The 20764-nt window shown below is 38.4% G+C and overlaps 1 protein-coding gene across 2 annotated transcripts in view; it reads left to right on the top strand.

The window, feature by feature from the left end:
• The window catches only part of tfr2 (transferrin receptor 2), a 76894-nt gene that overhangs the window by 47475 nt on the left and 8655 nt on the right, over positions 1 to 20764 (top strand). For both annotated transcript variants that reach the window (XM_028798231.2, XM_028798229.2), the window contains exons 14-18: positions 6576 to 6643; positions 12353 to 12429; positions 14044 to 14128; positions 14500 to 14727; positions 20424 to 20564. In XM_028798231.2, the coding sequence (XP_028654064.1) occupies positions 6576 to 6643; positions 12353 to 12429; positions 14044 to 14128; positions 14500 to 14727; positions 20424 to 20564 (599 nt within the window). The remainder of the gene's footprint in view (positions 1 to 6575; positions 6644 to 12352; positions 12430 to 14043; positions 14129 to 14499; positions 14728 to 20423; positions 20565 to 20764) is intronic.

The raw sequence follows: 20764 nt of genomic DNA, 5'->3' as shown, positions 1-20764 counted from the left end.
GACCACAGTGTCTATGTGAAGGGTCCACGAGAGATCCTTGGTGATGTTTACTCCGAGGAACTTGAAGCTGTTAACCCTTTCAACTTCTATGCCGCTGATTGTAGATGGCCTGGTGTTCTCTGCCTTGTTGTTTTCGATAGTCCACAATCATCTCCTTGGTTTTGCTGACGTTAAGAGACAAGTTGTTATCTAGGCACCAATTACTCAATGCCAGCACCTCCTCTCTGTAGGCCGTCTCATCGTTGTCAGTGATAAGGCCTATGATGGTTGTGTCGTCTGCAAACTTGATGATGGTGTTTGTGCCGTGTTTTGCAACACAGTCGTGGGTGAACAAGGAATACAAGAGGTGGCTAAGCACACAGCCCTGCGGCGCTCCTGTGTTTAAAATGAGTGATGAGGATGTGTGTTTGCCGACTCTCACCACCTGGGGCCTGTTTGTGAGGAAAGAGAAAATCCATCTGCAGATGGTCGTCCCCAACCCAAGGTCGTCAAGCTTCAAGACGAGTTTTGAGGGGATGATGGTGTTGAATGCTGAGCTGTAATCTATGAACAGCATTCTTACATATGTATTTCCTCTTTCCAGGTGGGTGAGGGCAGTGTTTATTGTTAGCGCAACGGCATCCTCTGTAGATCTGTTTGCTCTGTAAGCAAATTGGAGAGGATCCAGCGTGTCAGGGAGGGAGGAGCAGATGTGACCTTTGACTAGTTGCTCGAAACACTTCATAATGACCGATGTCAGTGCAACCGGCCGATAGTCATTCAGACAGGAGACCACCGGTTTCTTTGGGACAGGAATGATGGTGGATGCCTTGAAGGAAGTGGGGACCACTGACTGCCTCAGGGAGAGATTGAAAATGTTGGTCAGCACACGCCCTGAGGGCACGGCCTGGGATGCCATCTGGTCCCGGAGCTTTGCGAGGATTGACCTTTTTGAAGGACCTTCTCACATCAGACGTTTCAAGGATCAGAGTGACAGACTCACTGCCCCCTTGAGGATATAGCACCTGTTCTTTGTTGGCTGCATCAAAACGGGCATAGAAAGTATTGAGCTTGTCTGCAAGACATGCAGTGGGCTGAACACTGACTGTGTTTTTCTTTTTATAGTCAGTGATGCAGCACAGTCCATTCCACAGGCGCTTGGTGTCAGAGCTGTGGTAGCTTGACTCCACTTTGTCCCTGTAGTCCCGTTTGGCCTTCTTGATGGACCTCCGGAGTTCGTATCTGGCTGCTTTGTATGCATCAGAGTCCCCTGAGCCAAAGGCAGAGGTCCGCGCCTTGAGCTTAGCCCGGATCTCCCTATTTACCCAGGGTTTCTGGTTAGGATATATGCAAACGGTGGTTTTAGTGACAACATCGTCAATGCACTTGCTGATATATCCTGTGACAGAGTCTGTGAATTCATTGATGTTGCCATCAGCTGCATCCTCAAACATCTCCCAATCAGTTGTTTCAAAGCAGTCCTGTAAGACCCCCTCAGCTTCACTGTCCCATTTGTAGATGTTCCTGTAAACCGGTTTTTCCTGTTTAAGTCTTTGTTTATATGCAGGCAGCAGCAATACAGAGCAATGGTCTGCTTTTCCAAAAGCTGGTCGAGGGAGAGATTTGTAGGAGTCCTTGAATAAGGTGTAACAATGATCCAGTGTTTGATCACCTCTTGTGGGGGGAGAGATGTGCTGATAGTATCTAGGGAGAACTTTCTTCATGTTTGCTCTGTTAAAGTCTCCCAACACAATAAATGCTGCTTCTGAGTTAGCGTTCTCTAGTCCACTGATAACATCATACAGTTCATCCATAGCCGAAGCTTTATCAGCTTGTGGGGGGATGTAAACAACTGAAAGGAGAACTGAACTGAACTCCCTCGGGAGGTAAAAGGGTCTGACTTTAATGGTCAGCAGCTCAAGAACCGGTGAGCAGTGTGTTTTTAAGACACACACATCCGTAGCCCACGAAGAGTTAACCATAAAGCACACACCCCCTCCCCTTGACTTGCCTGAGTCCTTCTTTCTGTCTCCCCGATAAACTGTGAACCTGTCTGGTGTGACTGCGCAGTCAGGTACGCTGGGCTCTAACCACGTCTCTGTGAACGCCAAAACGCAGCAGTTCGTGATGTCTTTCTGGTGCTTTATCCGTGCGTGCAGCTCATCTAATTTGTTGTCCAGAGACTGAACATTAGCGAGCAGGATGCTAGGCAGAGGAGGCTTGTTGTTTCTCTGTCGGGTTCAGCACAGAACTCCGGCGCGTTTCCCCCTCTTTGTTTTCCTTCGGCGTCGCGCGAGTAAGCAAAAGGCTCCAGGCAGTACAGTGTCCGCGATATCAAAAACTGTTGTAAAATCCGAACTGGCTGATGAACGTAATTCCAATAGTGTTTGCCGGTCATACTGAAAGTGTGATAAGGTAGAACGCACAAAAAGAGTGAGTAGTAAGAAAATAAATAATAACTTTTTGCTGAGATGACTCGGAGCTCTCGTCGGTGCAGCCATCTTACGGCGCAGCCCAGCCAACCACCCAGCCAACTGATGCAACTTGTCAGCGCTGTTAGTATGCTATACAGTATCATTTGATTTTGACATCCTAATTAACTGAAACTATGCAGACACATTTTTTTAATTGAAGTATAATAATGTATTAATTAATAACATACAAATAAGGTGCAAGCAGGACTCTTTTGACATCCAAGCTCTCTCTACCAATTGCTGTGAAAATTACAATATGTGAATAATTCGACTGCAAAGCAAGCTTAATGCCAGGACAAATTTAGCAGGGCAGCAATGGATTTTCACAGCAGGCTGTTGCTTAATTGCAAAAAAAATAAAGCCCGCATTATTTTCAATTAACAACCAATATACCTGAGAGTTCATAAACAACAGATTTCAGCAAACAAGTTTAGCTTTTGATTTGTTTTTTCAATATTTGTTGCAGGTACATCTGCAATTTTATTTCCTAACTGGGACATCCAGCACCAAAATCTTGCTAGCTCTGCAGTTTGAGTTGCCTTTTCTTGATTGCTTGTATTGTTATACTGACGAGATTGTTGTGGCGAGGAACTCTTGCCAGGATCACAGTAGTGAATGCTTAAAAAAAAGTCTTAAGCTTTCTCCAAAGTTTTGTTTCATTAACTCTCAAGCTGCAACACAACGCTATGCTTTATCTTGATTCTGATAGGAAGCAGGCAAGGAGGTGGAACAGAAAATGTCTGGAATAAGCTCAGCTTCTCGAGTTTGATTCATTGAATACACTCCTCCCTCACCAACAGCACATCTTTTCTCTAACAGTATCTTTTCAAAAGTTACATTTCTAATTTTATTTTTATTTTCTGTGCTGCAATAAGATTTTCTCCTGTCCATTTTTGTTGTTTTTATTTTGAACGTTTACATCAATTTACAAAATTCTCTTCTTCTTGAATAGCCATCATGCAAGTTAACACAGACCGCCATGATACACCCATCTGTTTAGATCAGGCAGTGCATAGAACTCTCATTACTCCACAAAATTTCAGCCTTTATTGGTTGAAGTTTCAAACAGCTGCTAGTGATGTGGGGTGGCAAGCAAGTGTTTTGCTAAATATTTTTTTAAAGTTGTATTTGAATTGGAGTGTAAGAGATAACATTAAAATCTGCTTCAAAATCCATTGCATACTAAATAAAGGAAGTAAAAAACTTAAAAACGTAAAATATTTAGTGTTCAAGTGCTTAATCTAATTGTTCAGATTAAGCACGCAAACAAGCGGAGTAAACAAACTGAAGCAGATTTTTTAAAATGATGAAGCAGTCTAACAGAAATGGTGAAAGCATAACTTTAATGCGGAAAGTAAACATTTCCTACTTCACTGGCCTGTTGGTTTTACCTCAAGGTCATGGCCTACATTTAATATGTAAACAGTTGTAACTCACTAACTTGAGGTTTTTCACTGCAATTTTTTAATCAAAGTTGGTGAACAGATCCTGATGAAGTTTTGATACATGTCTTGTTTATGAATCAAATTCTGCTGACTCATTCTGTTCAATTGTTTATACTACTTCTCCACATCCAACTTCTGAAAGCCTAATGGGTTTGCAGGCATACTGCATTTATTGCAATTCATTCTTCTTCAGAAGAGCTGCAAAATAAGACTACTGATCAGTATAAAAAAGTGAAAAGAATATCAACCTGACTCAATCCACACAAAATAACAAATACTACACCATACCATTTCCTAAGCCTGCTAAATTCTGAGGAGTGTCATGGGGGAGCTAGTGCACGATGCAGGAACAATCCATGGACAGGGAACAGGCCCATCACTTGCTGAACACACACACAACAGGACCAATAAAGCATTGCTAATTCCATTAACCTGCATGCCTTTGGAAGGTGGAAGTAAACCAGAGCACTTGGAGGAAACCCATGCAGTTATGAGGAGAACATACAAACTCTACACAGGTCTCCTTACTGCAAGGCAGCTGTGCTACCAATGTGCCAATGTGCTACATATGAAACAACAATCATAAGGTCATAGTATTTAGAATCATATTTCTGAGAGTTGGGTGAATTTGAATTTTACATTAATAGCCATTTCTGTAACATAGTAAATTGTCTAATTATCTTCTGTATGTGCCAGTGAATGTGCAGTAGGATTTTGTACCCCTGATTAGTTCTTCAAGATGTACTCCTCAGGTTTGCAGGAAACATTCTATCACCCAGTGTAACTGAAGTAGTAGTTAAAATGTTTTACATCTCTGTTGACTTTTATCCTTGCATATGTAGTGTTTTATAGTGAGCCTAGCAATAATGTGCCAGACAGAGCAGCCTAGTACTTAGTAATGTAAATGCAGGAACCCTTATGAATCCTTAAAATACATTACTGGAAGTGAAAGTGCATGAAGATGAGGGAATTGGTCCATAATGCATCACTTTAATGACTGATCAGTATTAATGGATAACGGGTAACCAGCTATGGCAACAAACCTATTTACAGCCAGGTAATCTTCAATAATCAGGAGAATACTCTGTAAATCTAGTTCTGGTATTGGTTCAATTATTATGTTTTTGTTAACTGTTGGAAAAAATATAATTTTGTTAATGTAGATACTAAATACATTGTCTGCTCCAGTTATTTAGCTGTCTTCAAGAACCATAAAAACTGGTTATTAGAGATTAGATTTATATTATATTAGATTTATGCATATATTCAGATTTGAAGTGGCAAATTACTTTGCACATCCATTGATGTAAATTTTACTTCAATATTAAAAAACACTGCATTAAATGAATACTCTATCCAAAAATGATATTTTTTTGTTATTTATCCATGTAGTGATTTGTAGTGATGGCAGAGAAAAATTTTTAAACTAGTGTTTTCATGCAGAAATACTGTACAACGACAAACAATGTGAAAATAAAGTAATGTTACTCACGTTCCATGCGTAACACACATTTCACTTATCCAGTGTGGGGAACAGCCCGGACACAGACAGGTAGACATGTTGTTATCACCACACACACGTTTATTATACATAATTACAGTGCACAGACCCAGTGCCTCAGCACCAATCACCCCTTTAAGTCCTGGCCACAACACAATGACTTTCACAGTCTCTGGTCTGCCTCCACTCCTCTCCACCAAGCTTCGTCCTCTTCCACCCGACTCTTGCCCCTGACTGGAGGGAGGCGGCCCCTTTTATTCATCCCGGAAGGACTCCAGGTGCATCCTGAGGGGATCCGTAGCCACACCCCTGTGTGGCGGAAGCTCTGACGGTACATCTGGAAGTCCTCCGGGTGTCCACAATCCTCTTCCCCCCAGTACTTCCGGGTGTGGCGGAAGTACTGAGGCCCAGGGCTCCCAAGGCATCCCTGGCGGTGACCACGGGCCCCGACAGGGTTGAGCTTCCATGCTCTGTACCCGTGGCCTCCAAAGCAACCAGGGCGGACGCCCCCTCATGTTCTGGAGGAGGCATGAGCCCTCCTCCGGTCCTCCTGGGCATCCCGTCCGGGTAGGAACCCCAGCCGGGTGCCACACCAGTCATATCCACAAAATGTGCAAAATGCATGATTATTTGCTAAAATATTGATAGATACTTTAAGAATATTATAAACAGTAATGTAACGCCTCATGAGACTGACTTGAATTGAACTGAAGACCCACCTCTAACCCTCGTTTGTTCGTCAACAGTTCCGTCTTCAATTTTAAAAGTGACCCTCACAAGGCTTTAGGTTTCCTGTTTGTGATGTGCACTGATTTTTCCAAAAGAAACTATTTAACAGTATTTTAGTAAAAAATGCAACATGTATATTGCATGTTTTGAGCATACATCTGAATAACTGACTTGTGGATTATGCATCACAAGTAAAGTGAGATTTTTCTTCTTGTTTTCAATTGGCATTTTTCATACCCTTTGCTATTTTACAGCATTGGTAACTATTGCCTTCTATTATATCATAAACGTCTTCTCTCCATTCTGGCTGAACAGATAAGAATAACATTTTTTTCAGCTGTCACTACAAATTATATGGTGTAAGTAACATAAAAAAATATTTTTGTTATGAATGTTTTTACTTTTGTTAATTAAATTTAATATTTTTTTTTCTCTTTGTCTTTTAAGGTGATGATCGGCTTTATGCATATACAAGTCCACTTCTTGCCAATCTGATTGAAGGAGTTATCAAACAGGTGTGCATTTATTTATTATGTATATGCTGTCCACATACAAATGCAATATCATCTCACCCTTCTGTCTTGTTATAGAAAAAACATTAGCCTGATAAATGTATATTATCATAAGGGGAAACATTGGCTATCCACAAAGGCTTTTACTCTTAATTGATTTTAGTATATAAGCTGAAAATCTGTGTGTATGAGTGTGTGTACAATGCATACACACCAACAACAATCAACCCTCTTGTCTTCTGGAAGAAATTCTACCTGTACAGCCTCCAGCCTGGGGTGTGTGGGTATCCGTACACCAACTCAGGGACTCACCTAGGGAGCAATTTGAGAGAAAGAGAGAAACTAACTTTTATCAAGAAGTTTGGTGGACGTGATTGTGATTCTATCTAGTTCATATCATCTCTCCTTTCCCTCTAGAAAAGTTGCATTCTACATCATAAGTGTTCTGACTAGAAATAGATTGTTAGATTTTTAATAAAAGAGATGCAATCAGGAAACTGATGAGAGGTCGGTAGCCAAAATCTCTAGTTAATTAGATGTCAAGATCAAAACACAAGTCAAAAAAAATCAAAGGTCAAGAAAATAAAAGCAAGGTCATATACCTGAAATGAATCTGATGAATTGAAGTAGTTGTGCCAGATATGCGCTACACTTCACACTCCTGGTGCCTTCTGGGAATGATCATAATGGAAATAATGACACTAAGTACAGCATTGTGGGAGAATAATAAAAAATATAACTTTTCCCAGTAGTTTTTTATGGACTAGTTAATATCATAAATGATAAAAAAAAGAAAAATGGATACATAAGGGTAAAAAAAAACTATTTTACAAAAAACGAAAATAAGTTTCAGTTAATAACAAGGTGTAATATTCCTTGGTCTCTACCATTCTTTTAGCTGACATCTGACCCTTGCCTTTCACTTTGAGTGGTGAGTCCACGTGGCAGTTCCACTCCGCTTTTTCAGGTTGACCTTGAGTGTGCGACATGGGTCACCTGTACCTTACCCACTTATCAGCAAAACACACTTCCAGGTGTGTAAAGTGCCAGTAAAATGTTATCTATCTATCTATCTATCTATCTATCTATCTATCTATCTATCTATCTATCTATCTATCTATCTATCTATCTATCTATCTATCTATCTATCTATCTATCTATCTATCTATCTATCTATCTATCTATCTATCTATCTATCCTCTTTGAATTAAATAGAACAGATTGTTTTTGTCTGGTGGGCTGTATTTATTGCAGGCTTTCATTCTAGACATCTCAATTAGTAGCCAATTGCTACTGCTAGTGTAAAAATATTTTTGTCTATATTTTAATATACTCTCTTTATAATATTACAAAACCAAAATAAATAAATACCAAGAAAATACAGAACAATAGCCAACCACCTTGGTCCTGACAGGTACAATGAATGGGTTGAGTGAATAAACTTTTTGGAAATGCCACTTAAAGAATGAGCAAGGAAAGGATCTATGGTATCTGTAGTCAAAGAAAATTTAACTTCCAAATGTTTTTTCTTAGTTAGCTAACATAAACTCAAGTCACACACAGTTTTTATGCTACTTCTCTAATGATTTGTGCTAGAATATATTACATTCCTTTCTGTAGGAGATGATATCAAGTTCTCCAGGGTTGCAATCTTGTGGGCTGAGGTCAGATGGCCACAATGCTATGCTGCTTGTGTGTATGGAGAGAAGTGGGTAAATACTAAATTATGACTGAAAACATCTCCAATCTGCAGTTTTCTGCAATCTTGCTTCCATGACTCCCATGTGTAACAACGCTTTTGTGCTCACAAGTTTTATTAATCTCTTATTGTTGCCACTTGCTAGTCTTGGTAAACTAAATCGGGTTGAATTTTAGTGTGATAAAGATTACCAAGTTCACTTACTAGATGTCTTCAATCAAAATACATTTTCAGCAGTATGGTAGGTAAATAAACAATTATACAGTACATGTTAAATTTTTTATAATACAAGTACATTATCCTATAAACAAGCTCTCACTTTGTAGATTATTGCTGCCATTTCCCTTGCAGAAGCATTTATAAAGTTCCAAGTTATTGCTAGTCAAGAAAAAGCCTTGCACAAAAACAGGCAATGTCCTGACTTATCATTTTTGTTTGCACAGCTGGCTGCATTATATCACCTGACAGAAGCCAGTGCAAACAGATGTATTTTATCTAGTGATCTTCCAACTAGAAAGAGTATGTACAGTCATTTTTTGTCAGTTTGCACATTGTGTAAACCTTGTTGGTGTGTGTGCCTATGTTTGTGCCACCGTGCTGATCATTACTTTATATATGCAAAATAATCCTTCCATTTATCAAACCCAGTTAATACAATTCTAAGGCATCAGACAGCCAAAGTTTATGCTGACAACATAGGAGTAACACAGGAACCAAATGTTCACTCATACTGGAGTGATTTAGAGATCTATAGAGTGATCATGCTTAGCTTTGGTACTTAGCGATTTCAGGAGATCTATATTACTAAACGACAGTTAATTTATGCACGGTGGACGCGGCGGACACACCGAAGTGCATGCGCACTGCGGCGCGGTGCCCCAGAGTCAAACGCAGCGGCTTCCCAGAGTCAGTAGGTGGCGCCCAAACAACACAACCTGTAAACTACACTTGCTCTACTCCACTGTGCCAGGAGGCTCCCACAACGCGCTTCACACACACCAGAAGCAAAGACATCACGGCTCCACAATGAAAGAGCTCAACTAACGGAAATACAAAACGAGCCCGTATGTATAAACACAATGAACGAGTGCGCCCACAACGCGCTTTTGACACAGAACAGGCAAAGGAGGCACGTATCCAAATGGAGGGAGCTCAACGATTAGTAATACAAACATGAGCCCGTATGGCTATGACCTGTAAACAAGCCCGTATGGATAAAAACAATGAACGAAGGCGCCCACACAAAGAAACCGCTTTAGTTCAAGTAGGGTTATTGAATTAAATGGAAACTTTACCATGACTACGACCTGTGAACTAAACCTGAGGTAAAGCGTGCACGCCAGGTTGTACAGCCGCCCGGACGCGACTGCCCACACCACCGCATACACAACGACACAGCCATAAAAAAACAAAAACGAGACTGCATGAAGAAAAAAAATAACAGAAGCGCGTTGAAATGAACTGTCCCAGGACGCACCCACCCTCCATGATATTTCATCACGCAGCGGCTTTCCACCGAGGCGCATACGTACTGCGCCGTGGCACACGCCCCAGAGTCAAACGCAGAGGCTGTCCAGACTCAGTGGCTGGTACATTAACACCACAACCTGTAAACTAAACTTGCTGTGCTCCACTCTGCCAGCAGTCAGTGTCAGCAAAGGCAACGGAATCACGTCTCCACAAAATGAAACCGCCTTAGTACAGATATGCTTATTTAATGAAATGACATTTCCCCAGACACATCCACCCTCCATGATATGTCATCCATCCAAATATCGGACGGAACAGAAACTGATTGCCATTCTTGGATTTACGATTCTCTAGAGAATCGCGGGCTTACTTGTTGTTTTAGAATGGGCACTGTATGAAGCATCCATCCTCCATCCATGGGCTTTATTCCAGGTACTCCATCTTTCCTCCCACAGGTTAGGTTGTTTGTTTTTGGGGTGAGTGTGTTCTTCTTTGAACTGGTGCTTCTTTTAGATTTCTTCTTACCTTTTGGAGGATGCTAGGAGGATGGGCTGCACCTGTCAGTGAATCCGAATTCTATGTAAGCAATCTGGTGCCAAGTTTGTTTTTTTTAATTTCTGTCTTAGTAGCTGACTGATTAGTTTCAGTTTGTCTTATTATATTCACCTTTCTAAATGACGCCTATGAAGATCTATTATATCCCTGTGGATTTCTGGGCTGTCCAATCAGAACTTGAACATTCTAGCATGATGACATCCCTGAAATATGAAAATTGACATTACTGGAGTAAATGCTAAAGGATGTACAGTGATGATTAAGATTCATATTTCTGTAGAAAATGAAGCTATTTATGCTGTACAGTATATACAGTAGATAATTTGTAGCATAGTTAGTGTTTTACTGCCTTGTGTATGGTGTACGGTACTGATGGCCTTTTCCTTTTTACTTTCCATGTATAATACAGATACAATTACAGTTATCACAAAAGTATTGTATGATGGCAAAGTCACAATTTTGGTTTCATTTTTGTTTGCACAGCTGGCAGCATTATATCACCTGACAGAAGCCAGTGCAAACAGATGTATTTTTTCTAGTGATCTTGCAACTAGAAAGAGTATGTGCAATCATTCAAGTTTCAAGGTTTTTTAATGGAATTAAATGTTTTTGGCATCCCTTAAAACTTTTTGACCATTTCTGGGTTGGTGTTAGTCTGCCTGTGTTATGAACAATATAACTCAGAAAATCAGTTAGAATGAAACTTGACACTGTTATTGACATTGCCCATCCATTTTCCTAACCTGCTTACATAGGGTACGGTCATGGGACATCTGGAGCCTATCCCAGCAATCATAGGGCACAAGGTAGGAACAACATCTGGAAAGGTCACCAAGAGCAAACTCACTAGTTCCAATTTAGCATCGCCAATCCATCTAATCAGCATATCTTTGAAATCTAGGAGGAAATGGACATGGGGAGAACATGCATGATCCACACACAGAGCACAAGACGAGTACCCCAGTCTCATTTCTGCAATGTAACATGACTCCCCTTAATAGCAGAATCAGAATTAGAATCACTTTTATTTGCCAGTACTTATTGTAACCAGGAATTTAACTTTGTAGCTTTGGAGATGTTTATAACATAACAAAACATCAAATACATAATTAGCTTAAGTTAAACAACATATATAATAAACATTTGCAGAATAGTGCAATTATAAAGGAGATGTGCAAATGATGATGTGCAAGTGGAAGCATGTGTGTACATACATGTCCGTATACTTTACATACCTTCACACAGTACATGAGAGAACACATTAATAAATGTACAAGATGAGCCCGCAGTGATCCTTTTGACGTAGTTTATGACATGAGATGTATACAGGTCTGCAACAGACGGAAGAGCACTGCCAGTTGTTTTCTCAGCAGACATCTCAACACACTGTAATTATTTTTTGGACTGGACTGTTGCTGAACCAAACCAGGTAACAATGGAGAATGTGATCATGCTTTCAGTTATGGCTTTGAAAAATTGTACTAGGGTGGGCTGGGAAACATTTAATTTTTTTAGCTGAAGTAGAAAGTAATGTAAAATGGTAAGAATCTATTGATTTTGAACAAAATCATCCCAATAGTTTATGATTTATAGAGACAACTGAGTGTTCAGCAGCTATATATATATATGGGGAAATAACTGTAACGGAATCTTATAGTTTAAAACGACTGCGTGCATAGAGAAAGTCACAGCAGATTTTTTATTAATAAGGTAACAATTCAGTTGATTTTTCTTAACTTCAAAATTTTGGTCACGTTGCAAATTCTTTTTTGATAAAACAGAACATATTATTTTAGTTATGCAAACATTATAATGTAAATTATAAAGAAACAAATGATAAAGGTTTGAAAGCTTTAGGAGAAATAAAACATTTTGACTGTTTAGCTATCATCAGGTGTGTTACATATTATTAATATAATATAATAATGCATGAATAATACATAGTTAACTCAGTCTATGAGCTGAAATTTTCTTTTTATCTTACCAAGGTGGACAGTCCTAGACATGCTGGCCAGACCATCCACATGCAGCTACAGAACCAAGGCCTGAACTGGAAAAGTGAAATGTATGTTTTGTCAAATTAATGCTTCATCTTTACTCACAGATCTTGCTGTGAGCCTCACATCATCATGGATTTTTGAGCATGCTAGTTGGAGATGAAACAGAAGCTAGTGTCCTTGTAGTCAATTTGCTGTATTTCTGTCATGATCAGTTTCTTTTCAAATAGAGAGATAAACTCATAGTTTACTCATAAGCAAAAGGTATCTTATGGGTACTTGAATGGCACCAGTACAAGCAAATTCAGTTATCATCATTACCCCAGGCATGCCACCTCTGTTTTTATTTTATGTAGATGCTTCTCATGGCCGACTATCAGGTTTCTTCACAAGATCCTTTAAACTCCTTGGACTGCTAGCAATACATTTTTTCGAATGCTGTTCAATAACATTTCAACCAAAAGAGCGCCTCATCTTGAAGAATTATTCACATAATCATGCAGTTTTTAGCTTGTGCTTCACATTTCCGATTGGTCACTAGTGATGAGGCAAGTTTCGATTTGCATACTGTTTCACAAATCTGACACTAAAATTTGTTTTGTAGGTGATTTTGCGATTGTGAAATGCAAAACTAACTAATGCATTTTTTGGTGTTTCAAGGGTTTTTTGGGTGAAAAACAAAGAATACTGATTCCTAAAGCCTTGTTGACACATTTTCTTTTCTGCAGTTGTACAAATCTGTACAACACTGGTAGAATCAATTCTCCTTATGCCTCTCAATAAAAACACCATGGAGGAGTGAAGTATGTTTTCAAAAAATGTGGCCTGCTGTATATTTTCCAAACAAAGACATACCTAAGCACACCATCATGCACACTATTGTGTTGTCTCCAAAGAAAAAACTTATTACATAAAACCATTGATAAATGAATGAAGAGGAGAGGCATATTTTCAATTTAAAAAGGCAATCCCACTTATTTTTTATAATGTGTACTGATTTTTGTAGAAGTCTCTATTTAACAGTATTTTAGTGAAAACTTCTTGTGTTTTGCATGTTTTGAGCACACAACTGAATAACTGACATGTGGACTATGCAACATGAGAGACTTGAGATTTTGTTTCTTTTCTCCATGGATGTTTTTCACATTGTTTACCATTGTACACCATTGGCCACCTTTGGCTTGTATTATATTACAAACATTTTATTATCTCTTTTCTACATGGAGACATGAGATGCAAAATTTGTCTCAGGCATCACAACAAATTACTTAGGGTAAGTAACATATACAAAATATACATTTTTATGGAATTTTCTTTTAATGTGTGAAAATACTTCTAGACAGGAACTAAATGCCTTTCTTCTTGTGTGAATAGCACAAGTTTCACTAGAAGTGAAATGCAATTTGTTTTGCACGTTTTTTGTAAATGTCGTTGTGAATTCAATTTCAGGTGAATCATTTAGCTTATTACTGTTTATCACCATTGCACAGTGTGGGCAGGGAACACTAAAATGAACAAAAACAAGTATTGACACGGTGACAGTGCCTACAGGATTAGTGACTTAGTGACTCAAATTCTCACAGTAAATAAACAGATTGACTTGTACTTGCATCTTTGCGATAGTTTTTTCAGCTCTTTATCTTATCATGAAAGACCAATGAATGCCTTTTTCTGTCCTACAGAATCAGACCTCTTTTCCTAAACAGTGGAGCATACAGTTTTACTGCATTTGGAGGTGTGCCAGCAATGGAAATAAGTTTTAAAGAGGTGAGACATTGGGAGTTAGAGAGAAAGAGTTGGATAGTGAAAGTCACTGTTATTGTGATTGTGATAATGTGGACAGTCACTCCATTCTGAATGTAAGGCAGATAACCTGTAAATCAGCAACATCATTGGAAAAAATATGGGGAACTAAATTCAGGATAGCACCAAGAGGGTTATGGCAACTTTCTGTGACAAACCACAAATTCATGAAGAAGTGAAACAGAAACCTTGACAGCTATTAGAAAGTATGTGGATGAGATATTGAGACAACTTGGCAATTAGCTAACCCAATAAGTTTGATAGAATAACTGATCTCCTCATATTTGCAAAATTTTTCTATTCTTCTGTAAACTCTACAACTTTTGTTTCCACAGGATTTCCGCCAATACCCATTTCTTAACACAGAGTATGACACTTTTGACAACTTGCAGTTGCTACTGGAAGGCCGATTAGCTCTTGTAGGCCGCACAGCAGCAGAGCTGGTAGGCCTGATGGTAATGAAACTGGCTCATGATCACATCCTACCACTTGACTACTCTTGCTACAGTGAGACCACCCTGCAATTCAGCACTCAGCTCAACAAGTACTCTCGAGAACTACAGGTGAGAACCATTTAAAGCATTCCCAGCATTTATTATCCAATGAGTTTTATTGATTCCTACATGAAGTTGTCTAAATTATAACAGCATGGTGCTTACATGCTAATTTTCTTCCACAATCCAAAGACAAACCTTTAGTTTTCTTTTACTACTTTAAATTGGGATGTGGTGAGTGACTATGTGTGAATATACCTTATGACTGAGTAGCATCCAGTCTATGAATGACTCTTGCATGGCATCCTTTTCTACGTACATTACACCTGCTATTGATGCTATGCTACAAAGCAATCACATTCACAATATATACAGTTAGATGTCAGAATCTGCATGTTTCATCTGTTTAAAGGTTTATACTTGCTTTGTAGTATAAAAAATATTATGAAGCATACAATTTTGTAGCAGTTTTGAAGACTATTGCTTATTGAACATGAAGCCAGTGACAGCTTTTAGTTCAATTCAGAAAACATCTGATAAGGTGACACAGGTCAGAAAGTATTTCATAAGGTGCCTCATAAGAGGTAGGGCATCAAACTAAAAGAAATGGGAGTTAACTGTGTTGTGTGTAGATGAGTGCAAAATTACCTCAGACACAGGAAGTAGAAGGTCATGGTGTGAGGAACCCTTTCAGAATTAGGTAATGTTAAAAGTGGTGTCCCTCAGAGGTCAGTACTAGGGCTGCTGATGTTTTTAAAGTATATAAATGATTTGGATAAGAATGTAAGTAGCTGGTTAAGTTTGCAGATGACACCAAGCATTTGGATTGGCAGATAACCTGGAATCCATTGAATCATCACAGAGGGACTTGAACAGCATACGGGCTTGGGTAGATTTGTGGCAGATGAAATTTAATGTAAGGAAATGTAAAGAATTACATGTAGGAAGTAAAAATGTTAGGTTTGAATACACAATGGGAGGTCCAAAAAATTGAAAGTATGCCTTATGACAAGGTTTTAGGAGTCATGGTGGACTCAACACTATCAACTACCAGACATGGTTCAGAAGCCGTTAAGAAGGCTAACAGAATGTAGAATACAAGTACAAGGAGGTTGTGTTCAAGCTTTATAATGCACTGAGGCCTCATCTGGAGTACTGTGTGCAGTATTGGTCTCCAGGCTACAAAAAGGACATAGCAGCACGAGAATAGGTCCAGAGAAGAGTGACTAGGCTGATTCCAGGGCTACAGGGGATGAGTTGATATGAAAGATTAATTGAGCTGAGCCTTTTCAGTTCAATCAAAAGAAGATTACGAGGAGACATGATTGAAGTGTTTAAAATTATAAAGGGAATTAGTACAGTGGATCAAGACTGTTATTTAAAAATGAGTTCATCAAGAACATGGGGACACAGTTGGACACTTGTTAAGAGTAAATTTCGCACAAACATTAGGAAGATTTTTTTTACACAGAGAACCATAGACAAATGGAATTAGTTACCAAGTGGTGAAGTAGACAGTAGGACTTTAGTCAAAACTCTACTTGATGTTATATTTGAAGAATTAAGTGAATAGAACTGATGAGCCTTGCTGGGCTGAATGGCCTGTTCTTGTCCAGATTGTTCTAATATTCCAATGTTCTAATTCAAGGCACTGGCAGCCACATTCTGAACATTTTTATCTGCTGTTAGAATAATAATAATAACAGTATATTTATATATCACTTTTTAAAACACAAAGTCTAGAAAGTGCAAACAACATAAAATAATTAATAATATTAATCATGGAACCAATTCTATTTCTTACTAGTGTGATATATTCCTTCAAACTTGTAAATCCAGGGACTCTAACAGCAGGATTCTGAACTTGTAGATTTTCAATAGAGCTCTAGGGTAGGCTGGGGTAAGTTGTGTTACATGAAAGATGACATAAAAATCATGCACAAATTTCTCACTGTCACAAACTAAGAGCATGATGCCAACTCATAAGATATTATGTAAAAAAAAGAGAGTTTTACAGACCTTACTAATGTGGTGAAAAGCTAGTCCTAGATTCTTAATGTGCTTGTTAGATTTTAAAGAGAAGGAACCATTATTAAAATACTACATTGTTTCTCTGAGATTCAGTAACAAGTACCTCTTTTTTGTCCCTATTTTCCCTAAATCTTGAGATAGTCTCAAATTATTGCCATCTGAGCAGTCAAGTAAGGTGCTTGACTAAACTAGGCTTCAGTTTATTAAGAGATTATAGAAAGTGCGCAGTTAAAATTGCATTCAAGGAACAGTGTGGTAAGTTGTTCAGAAAAAGATATACATAACCAGAGACAAGAATCATAACCAGGAAACTCAACACTAATAATAAATACCACTAAGGTACTGCCAGTCATCCAGCATAACAACAGCATACCAACAATCAACAAAACTATCCCAAAATGGTGACGACCCTGAGAAAAACAAGATAGGTATTTCAGAAACTTAAATCATTTATAATTATGTTAGAAGCACAAGGAAACAAAAATGAATATATCTACTAGATTTCTTGGCCTCAGAAACCTCAAAACCATACTCAAATAATTTTACAGGCCAAGGGAAAATTGGAAAAAAAAAATAAAACTATAAGCCAGAGCATTACAAAAATCAATTAAAAATCTTGAAACTTAATCCCCAAATTCATCAAGGAAGACAGAACTGTATCTAGTGGGTAATAATTAACCAGTATAAGAACAGTTTCATCAGTCCTAAGATGCAGTGAAAAATAGTCAAATTTAGAAAGCTCCCTAAGAAAAATTTTGTTACAGCACAAAGTGGTACGAAACAGAGAGGCAATACAACTGTCTTTTTTATAAATCCTAGAAATGCTAAAATAATTTAAAAACAAGTGAAATGTTTCATTAAGTACAAAGGCACTATAATTATCCAGCCATGTGTGTATTAAAAAAAGAAAACCAAACTGATAATATTAAGTTAATTCACTAGGTATAAAGGACTTTCTAAAATAAACATACATTTAATACAGCTACTGTAAGAACCTGGAGACATAATTGTTCTTTACACCTATCGTATGGCCTTTTGTGTCAGATCTGCTTGGTGCCATTTTCTGTCTTTCCAGACCATTCAGAATGTATTCAGACCCTTTTAATTTTTTACAGACTGTGCTATGTTGCAGCTTTATGATGAAATAATTTAAAATCATTTTTCCCACATCAAGTAACACACTGTACTCCAGAAAGACAAAGTAAAAACAGTATTTGAGGGATTTTTTGCAAATTCATTCAAAATAAATAAAAAAAACTGAAATATCACATTGACACAAATATTCAGATCCTTTGCTATGGCACTTGCATCACATTCTGTTGATTATCATTGAAATTTTTCTATACCTTATTTGGAATGCACCTGTGGTTATTTTCAATTGACTGGACAAGTTTAAAAAAGGTACACGTCTGTCTATATAGAGTTTTCCATAACTGACAATGTGAATCGGAGAAAAACCAAGCTACGAGGTGAAAGGAACTGCCTGCAGAGCTTAGAAACAGGATTGTGTTGAAGATATGTGGAAGACAACAAAACATTATTGCAGCATTAAAGGATCCCAAGGGCACAGTTACCTTCATAATTTTTAAATGGAAGAAGTCTGGAACAACCATGACTCTTGTTATAGCTGGCCACCTGACTGAACAGAGCAATTGGGGGAGAATGTTCCTGGTCACCTTTCTCATCATGGTCCTTCTGCTTTGATTGTGCAGATTAGGATGGTGGGTAGCTCTGGGAAGAGTTGTGGTTGTTCCAAACTTCAACCATTTAAAAATGCATAGAACCTGTGTGGAAATGGAAAAAACTACAACTACAGTACAACTACCACAGCAACACTCTCTTGGTTTTATGACTGAGTAGCCAGACAGAAGCCTCCCCTCAGTAAAAAACATGTGGAAGCCTTCTTGAATTTCACAAAAAGGCACCTAAAGAACTATCAGAGTCATCTATTAGACCATCATCTCAGGTATGATGAAACTAAGGTTAGCATCATGTCTGGGGGAAAACACGAACCACTCATCATCTGAGCAATACCATTCTAAAGATGAAGCATAATGGTGGCTGCATAACTCTGTTGTTTTTCAGCAGCAGGGACTGGGAGACTAGACAGAGTTAAGGGAAAGCTGAACAGAACAAAGTACAGTGACATCCTTAAGGAATATCTGCTCTAGAGCAATGGTTTTCAATCTCAATTCTGGGGACCAACTGTGGCTGCAGGTTTTTGTTCCAACCATCTTCTGTTTTTAATTGGACTCCTGGACTAATTAATTAATTGCTATTTCCCAGATTCTGTGTTTTGGGAACAATACAGAAATTAGAAAACTAAGTTTGTTAAAAAAATTTGTTAAAAACTACTAAGCAATTATATGGGAATAATGTATTTTTAACAATGCTTTCATCTTGATTTTTATTCTACTTTCCAGGTATTCTAATTGTTTAATTAATCCATTATTTACTAATTAGTGGGTTTGACGCTAAAGTAGTTGCAGCCTTTTGTGATTCAGTGTTGCTTGCCTGGGTGTCTTCTCTACTCATTTTTAATTGTCATTATTAAGATACTGTACAATGAAGGGAGCAAACTGTACAGAGGCAATGTAAAGGGCAATATATAATGAAATCAACAAAAGAGAGTTAAGCATTTAAATCTTTAGCAAGAATAGAATTATTTCTAAATGTCTTATACATGTAAAAATCATGCTGCTGTGCTTTTCTGAATGGAGAGTAAGAGAAGGGGAAAAAAATATCAGCTAATTAAATGAGATCAGTATTGTCAGTTGTTGTCACCGATTAAGAATGTGACTGGAACAAAAACCTGAAGCCACAGTGGGTCCCCAGGACCGAGTTTCACAAACCCTGCTCTAGAGTGTTCTGGAGCCTACACTGGGCCAAAGGTTCACCTTCAGAAAAGGACAATGACCCTAAGCACAAAGCAAAGACAATACAGAAGTAGCTTAGGAACAACTCCATGAATGTCCCTGAATTGATCAAGTCCGAGCTCGGACTTGAACACAACCAAACATTTCTGGAGAGACCTGAAAATTACTGTCCACTGGTGGCCTCCATCCAATCTGACAGAGCTTGAGAGGATTTGCCAATAAAATCTGTACAAATTCCCAAATCCGGATGTGTGAAGCTTGTCATATCAGACCCAAGAAGACTCCAGGCTGGAATTACTGCCAAAGGTCCTTCAACTAAGTATTGAGGGTTTTGGATACGTGAATGAACAATGATACTTCAGTTGTGCACTGTCTTTGAATTTTATGTTTTTACATATCAGGACATCACTAACATTCATCTATTCCACAGCAGAATGCTTCAGCCCTAATTGTCACAGGTTCTGATGTTACACTGAGATGGCTGCATGCCTTGGTTATCAACCAATCAAGTGCACTTGACTAGCAACATCCTGCTCAAATTACTTTCCTAGGTGATATGGAAGAAGTAAGGGTATACACACATGACTGTGTGTAAAAGCTGGCTTATTTTAATTGTACAATGAAAATGTATGTACGTATAATTTTTCACGTGAAGTTAGATTTGACATATTTTAGGGCTTGGCGAACACTATATCTTACTTATGTCTTGACATGTAAAACTACACAACAAGACAAGGATTTGCATACTTCTTTAAACTCCTTTGTCTTTTAATACAGCAGCACATTTCAATGCTAAGAAACACTCGAATTAAAAAAAAAAAAGATATCTCCTCTCATTTTCTCTTCATTTCTGAGCAGGCTCAAGGTTTGACACTGCAGTGGATCTTTTCAGCCCGTGGAGATTATAGCCGTGCTGCAGATCAACTCCGTAATGCCATCCTGAACAGCAACGAGCATGACCATAATTTAGCACGCATGTACAATGTGCGGATCATGAGGGTGAGTGTACTGCGTTTCTCTGTTGCATGAAACTTTTTTGTCTCTTTCTTGTTATTAGAATAGAAACTTTGAAGTCAGTTACTGCGGTTTACCCTAGAAAGTTCTGTGTCAGAGAATCTGGAAAGAGAATTGACGTAATCCAATCAAGGGTATTTGTGAGTCAGAGCAGTGCTTTGCTGATGACATAAAGATGTTTTGAC

This window comes from Erpetoichthys calabaricus, chromosome 3 (genome assembly GCF_900747795.2).
Source record: "Erpetoichthys calabaricus chromosome 3, fErpCal1.3, whole genome shotgun sequence".
Lineage (NCBI taxonomy): Eukaryota > Metazoa > Chordata > Cladistia > Polypteriformes > Polypteridae > Erpetoichthys > Erpetoichthys calabaricus.
This window is presented reverse-complemented; position numbering and strand designations above follow the sequence as displayed.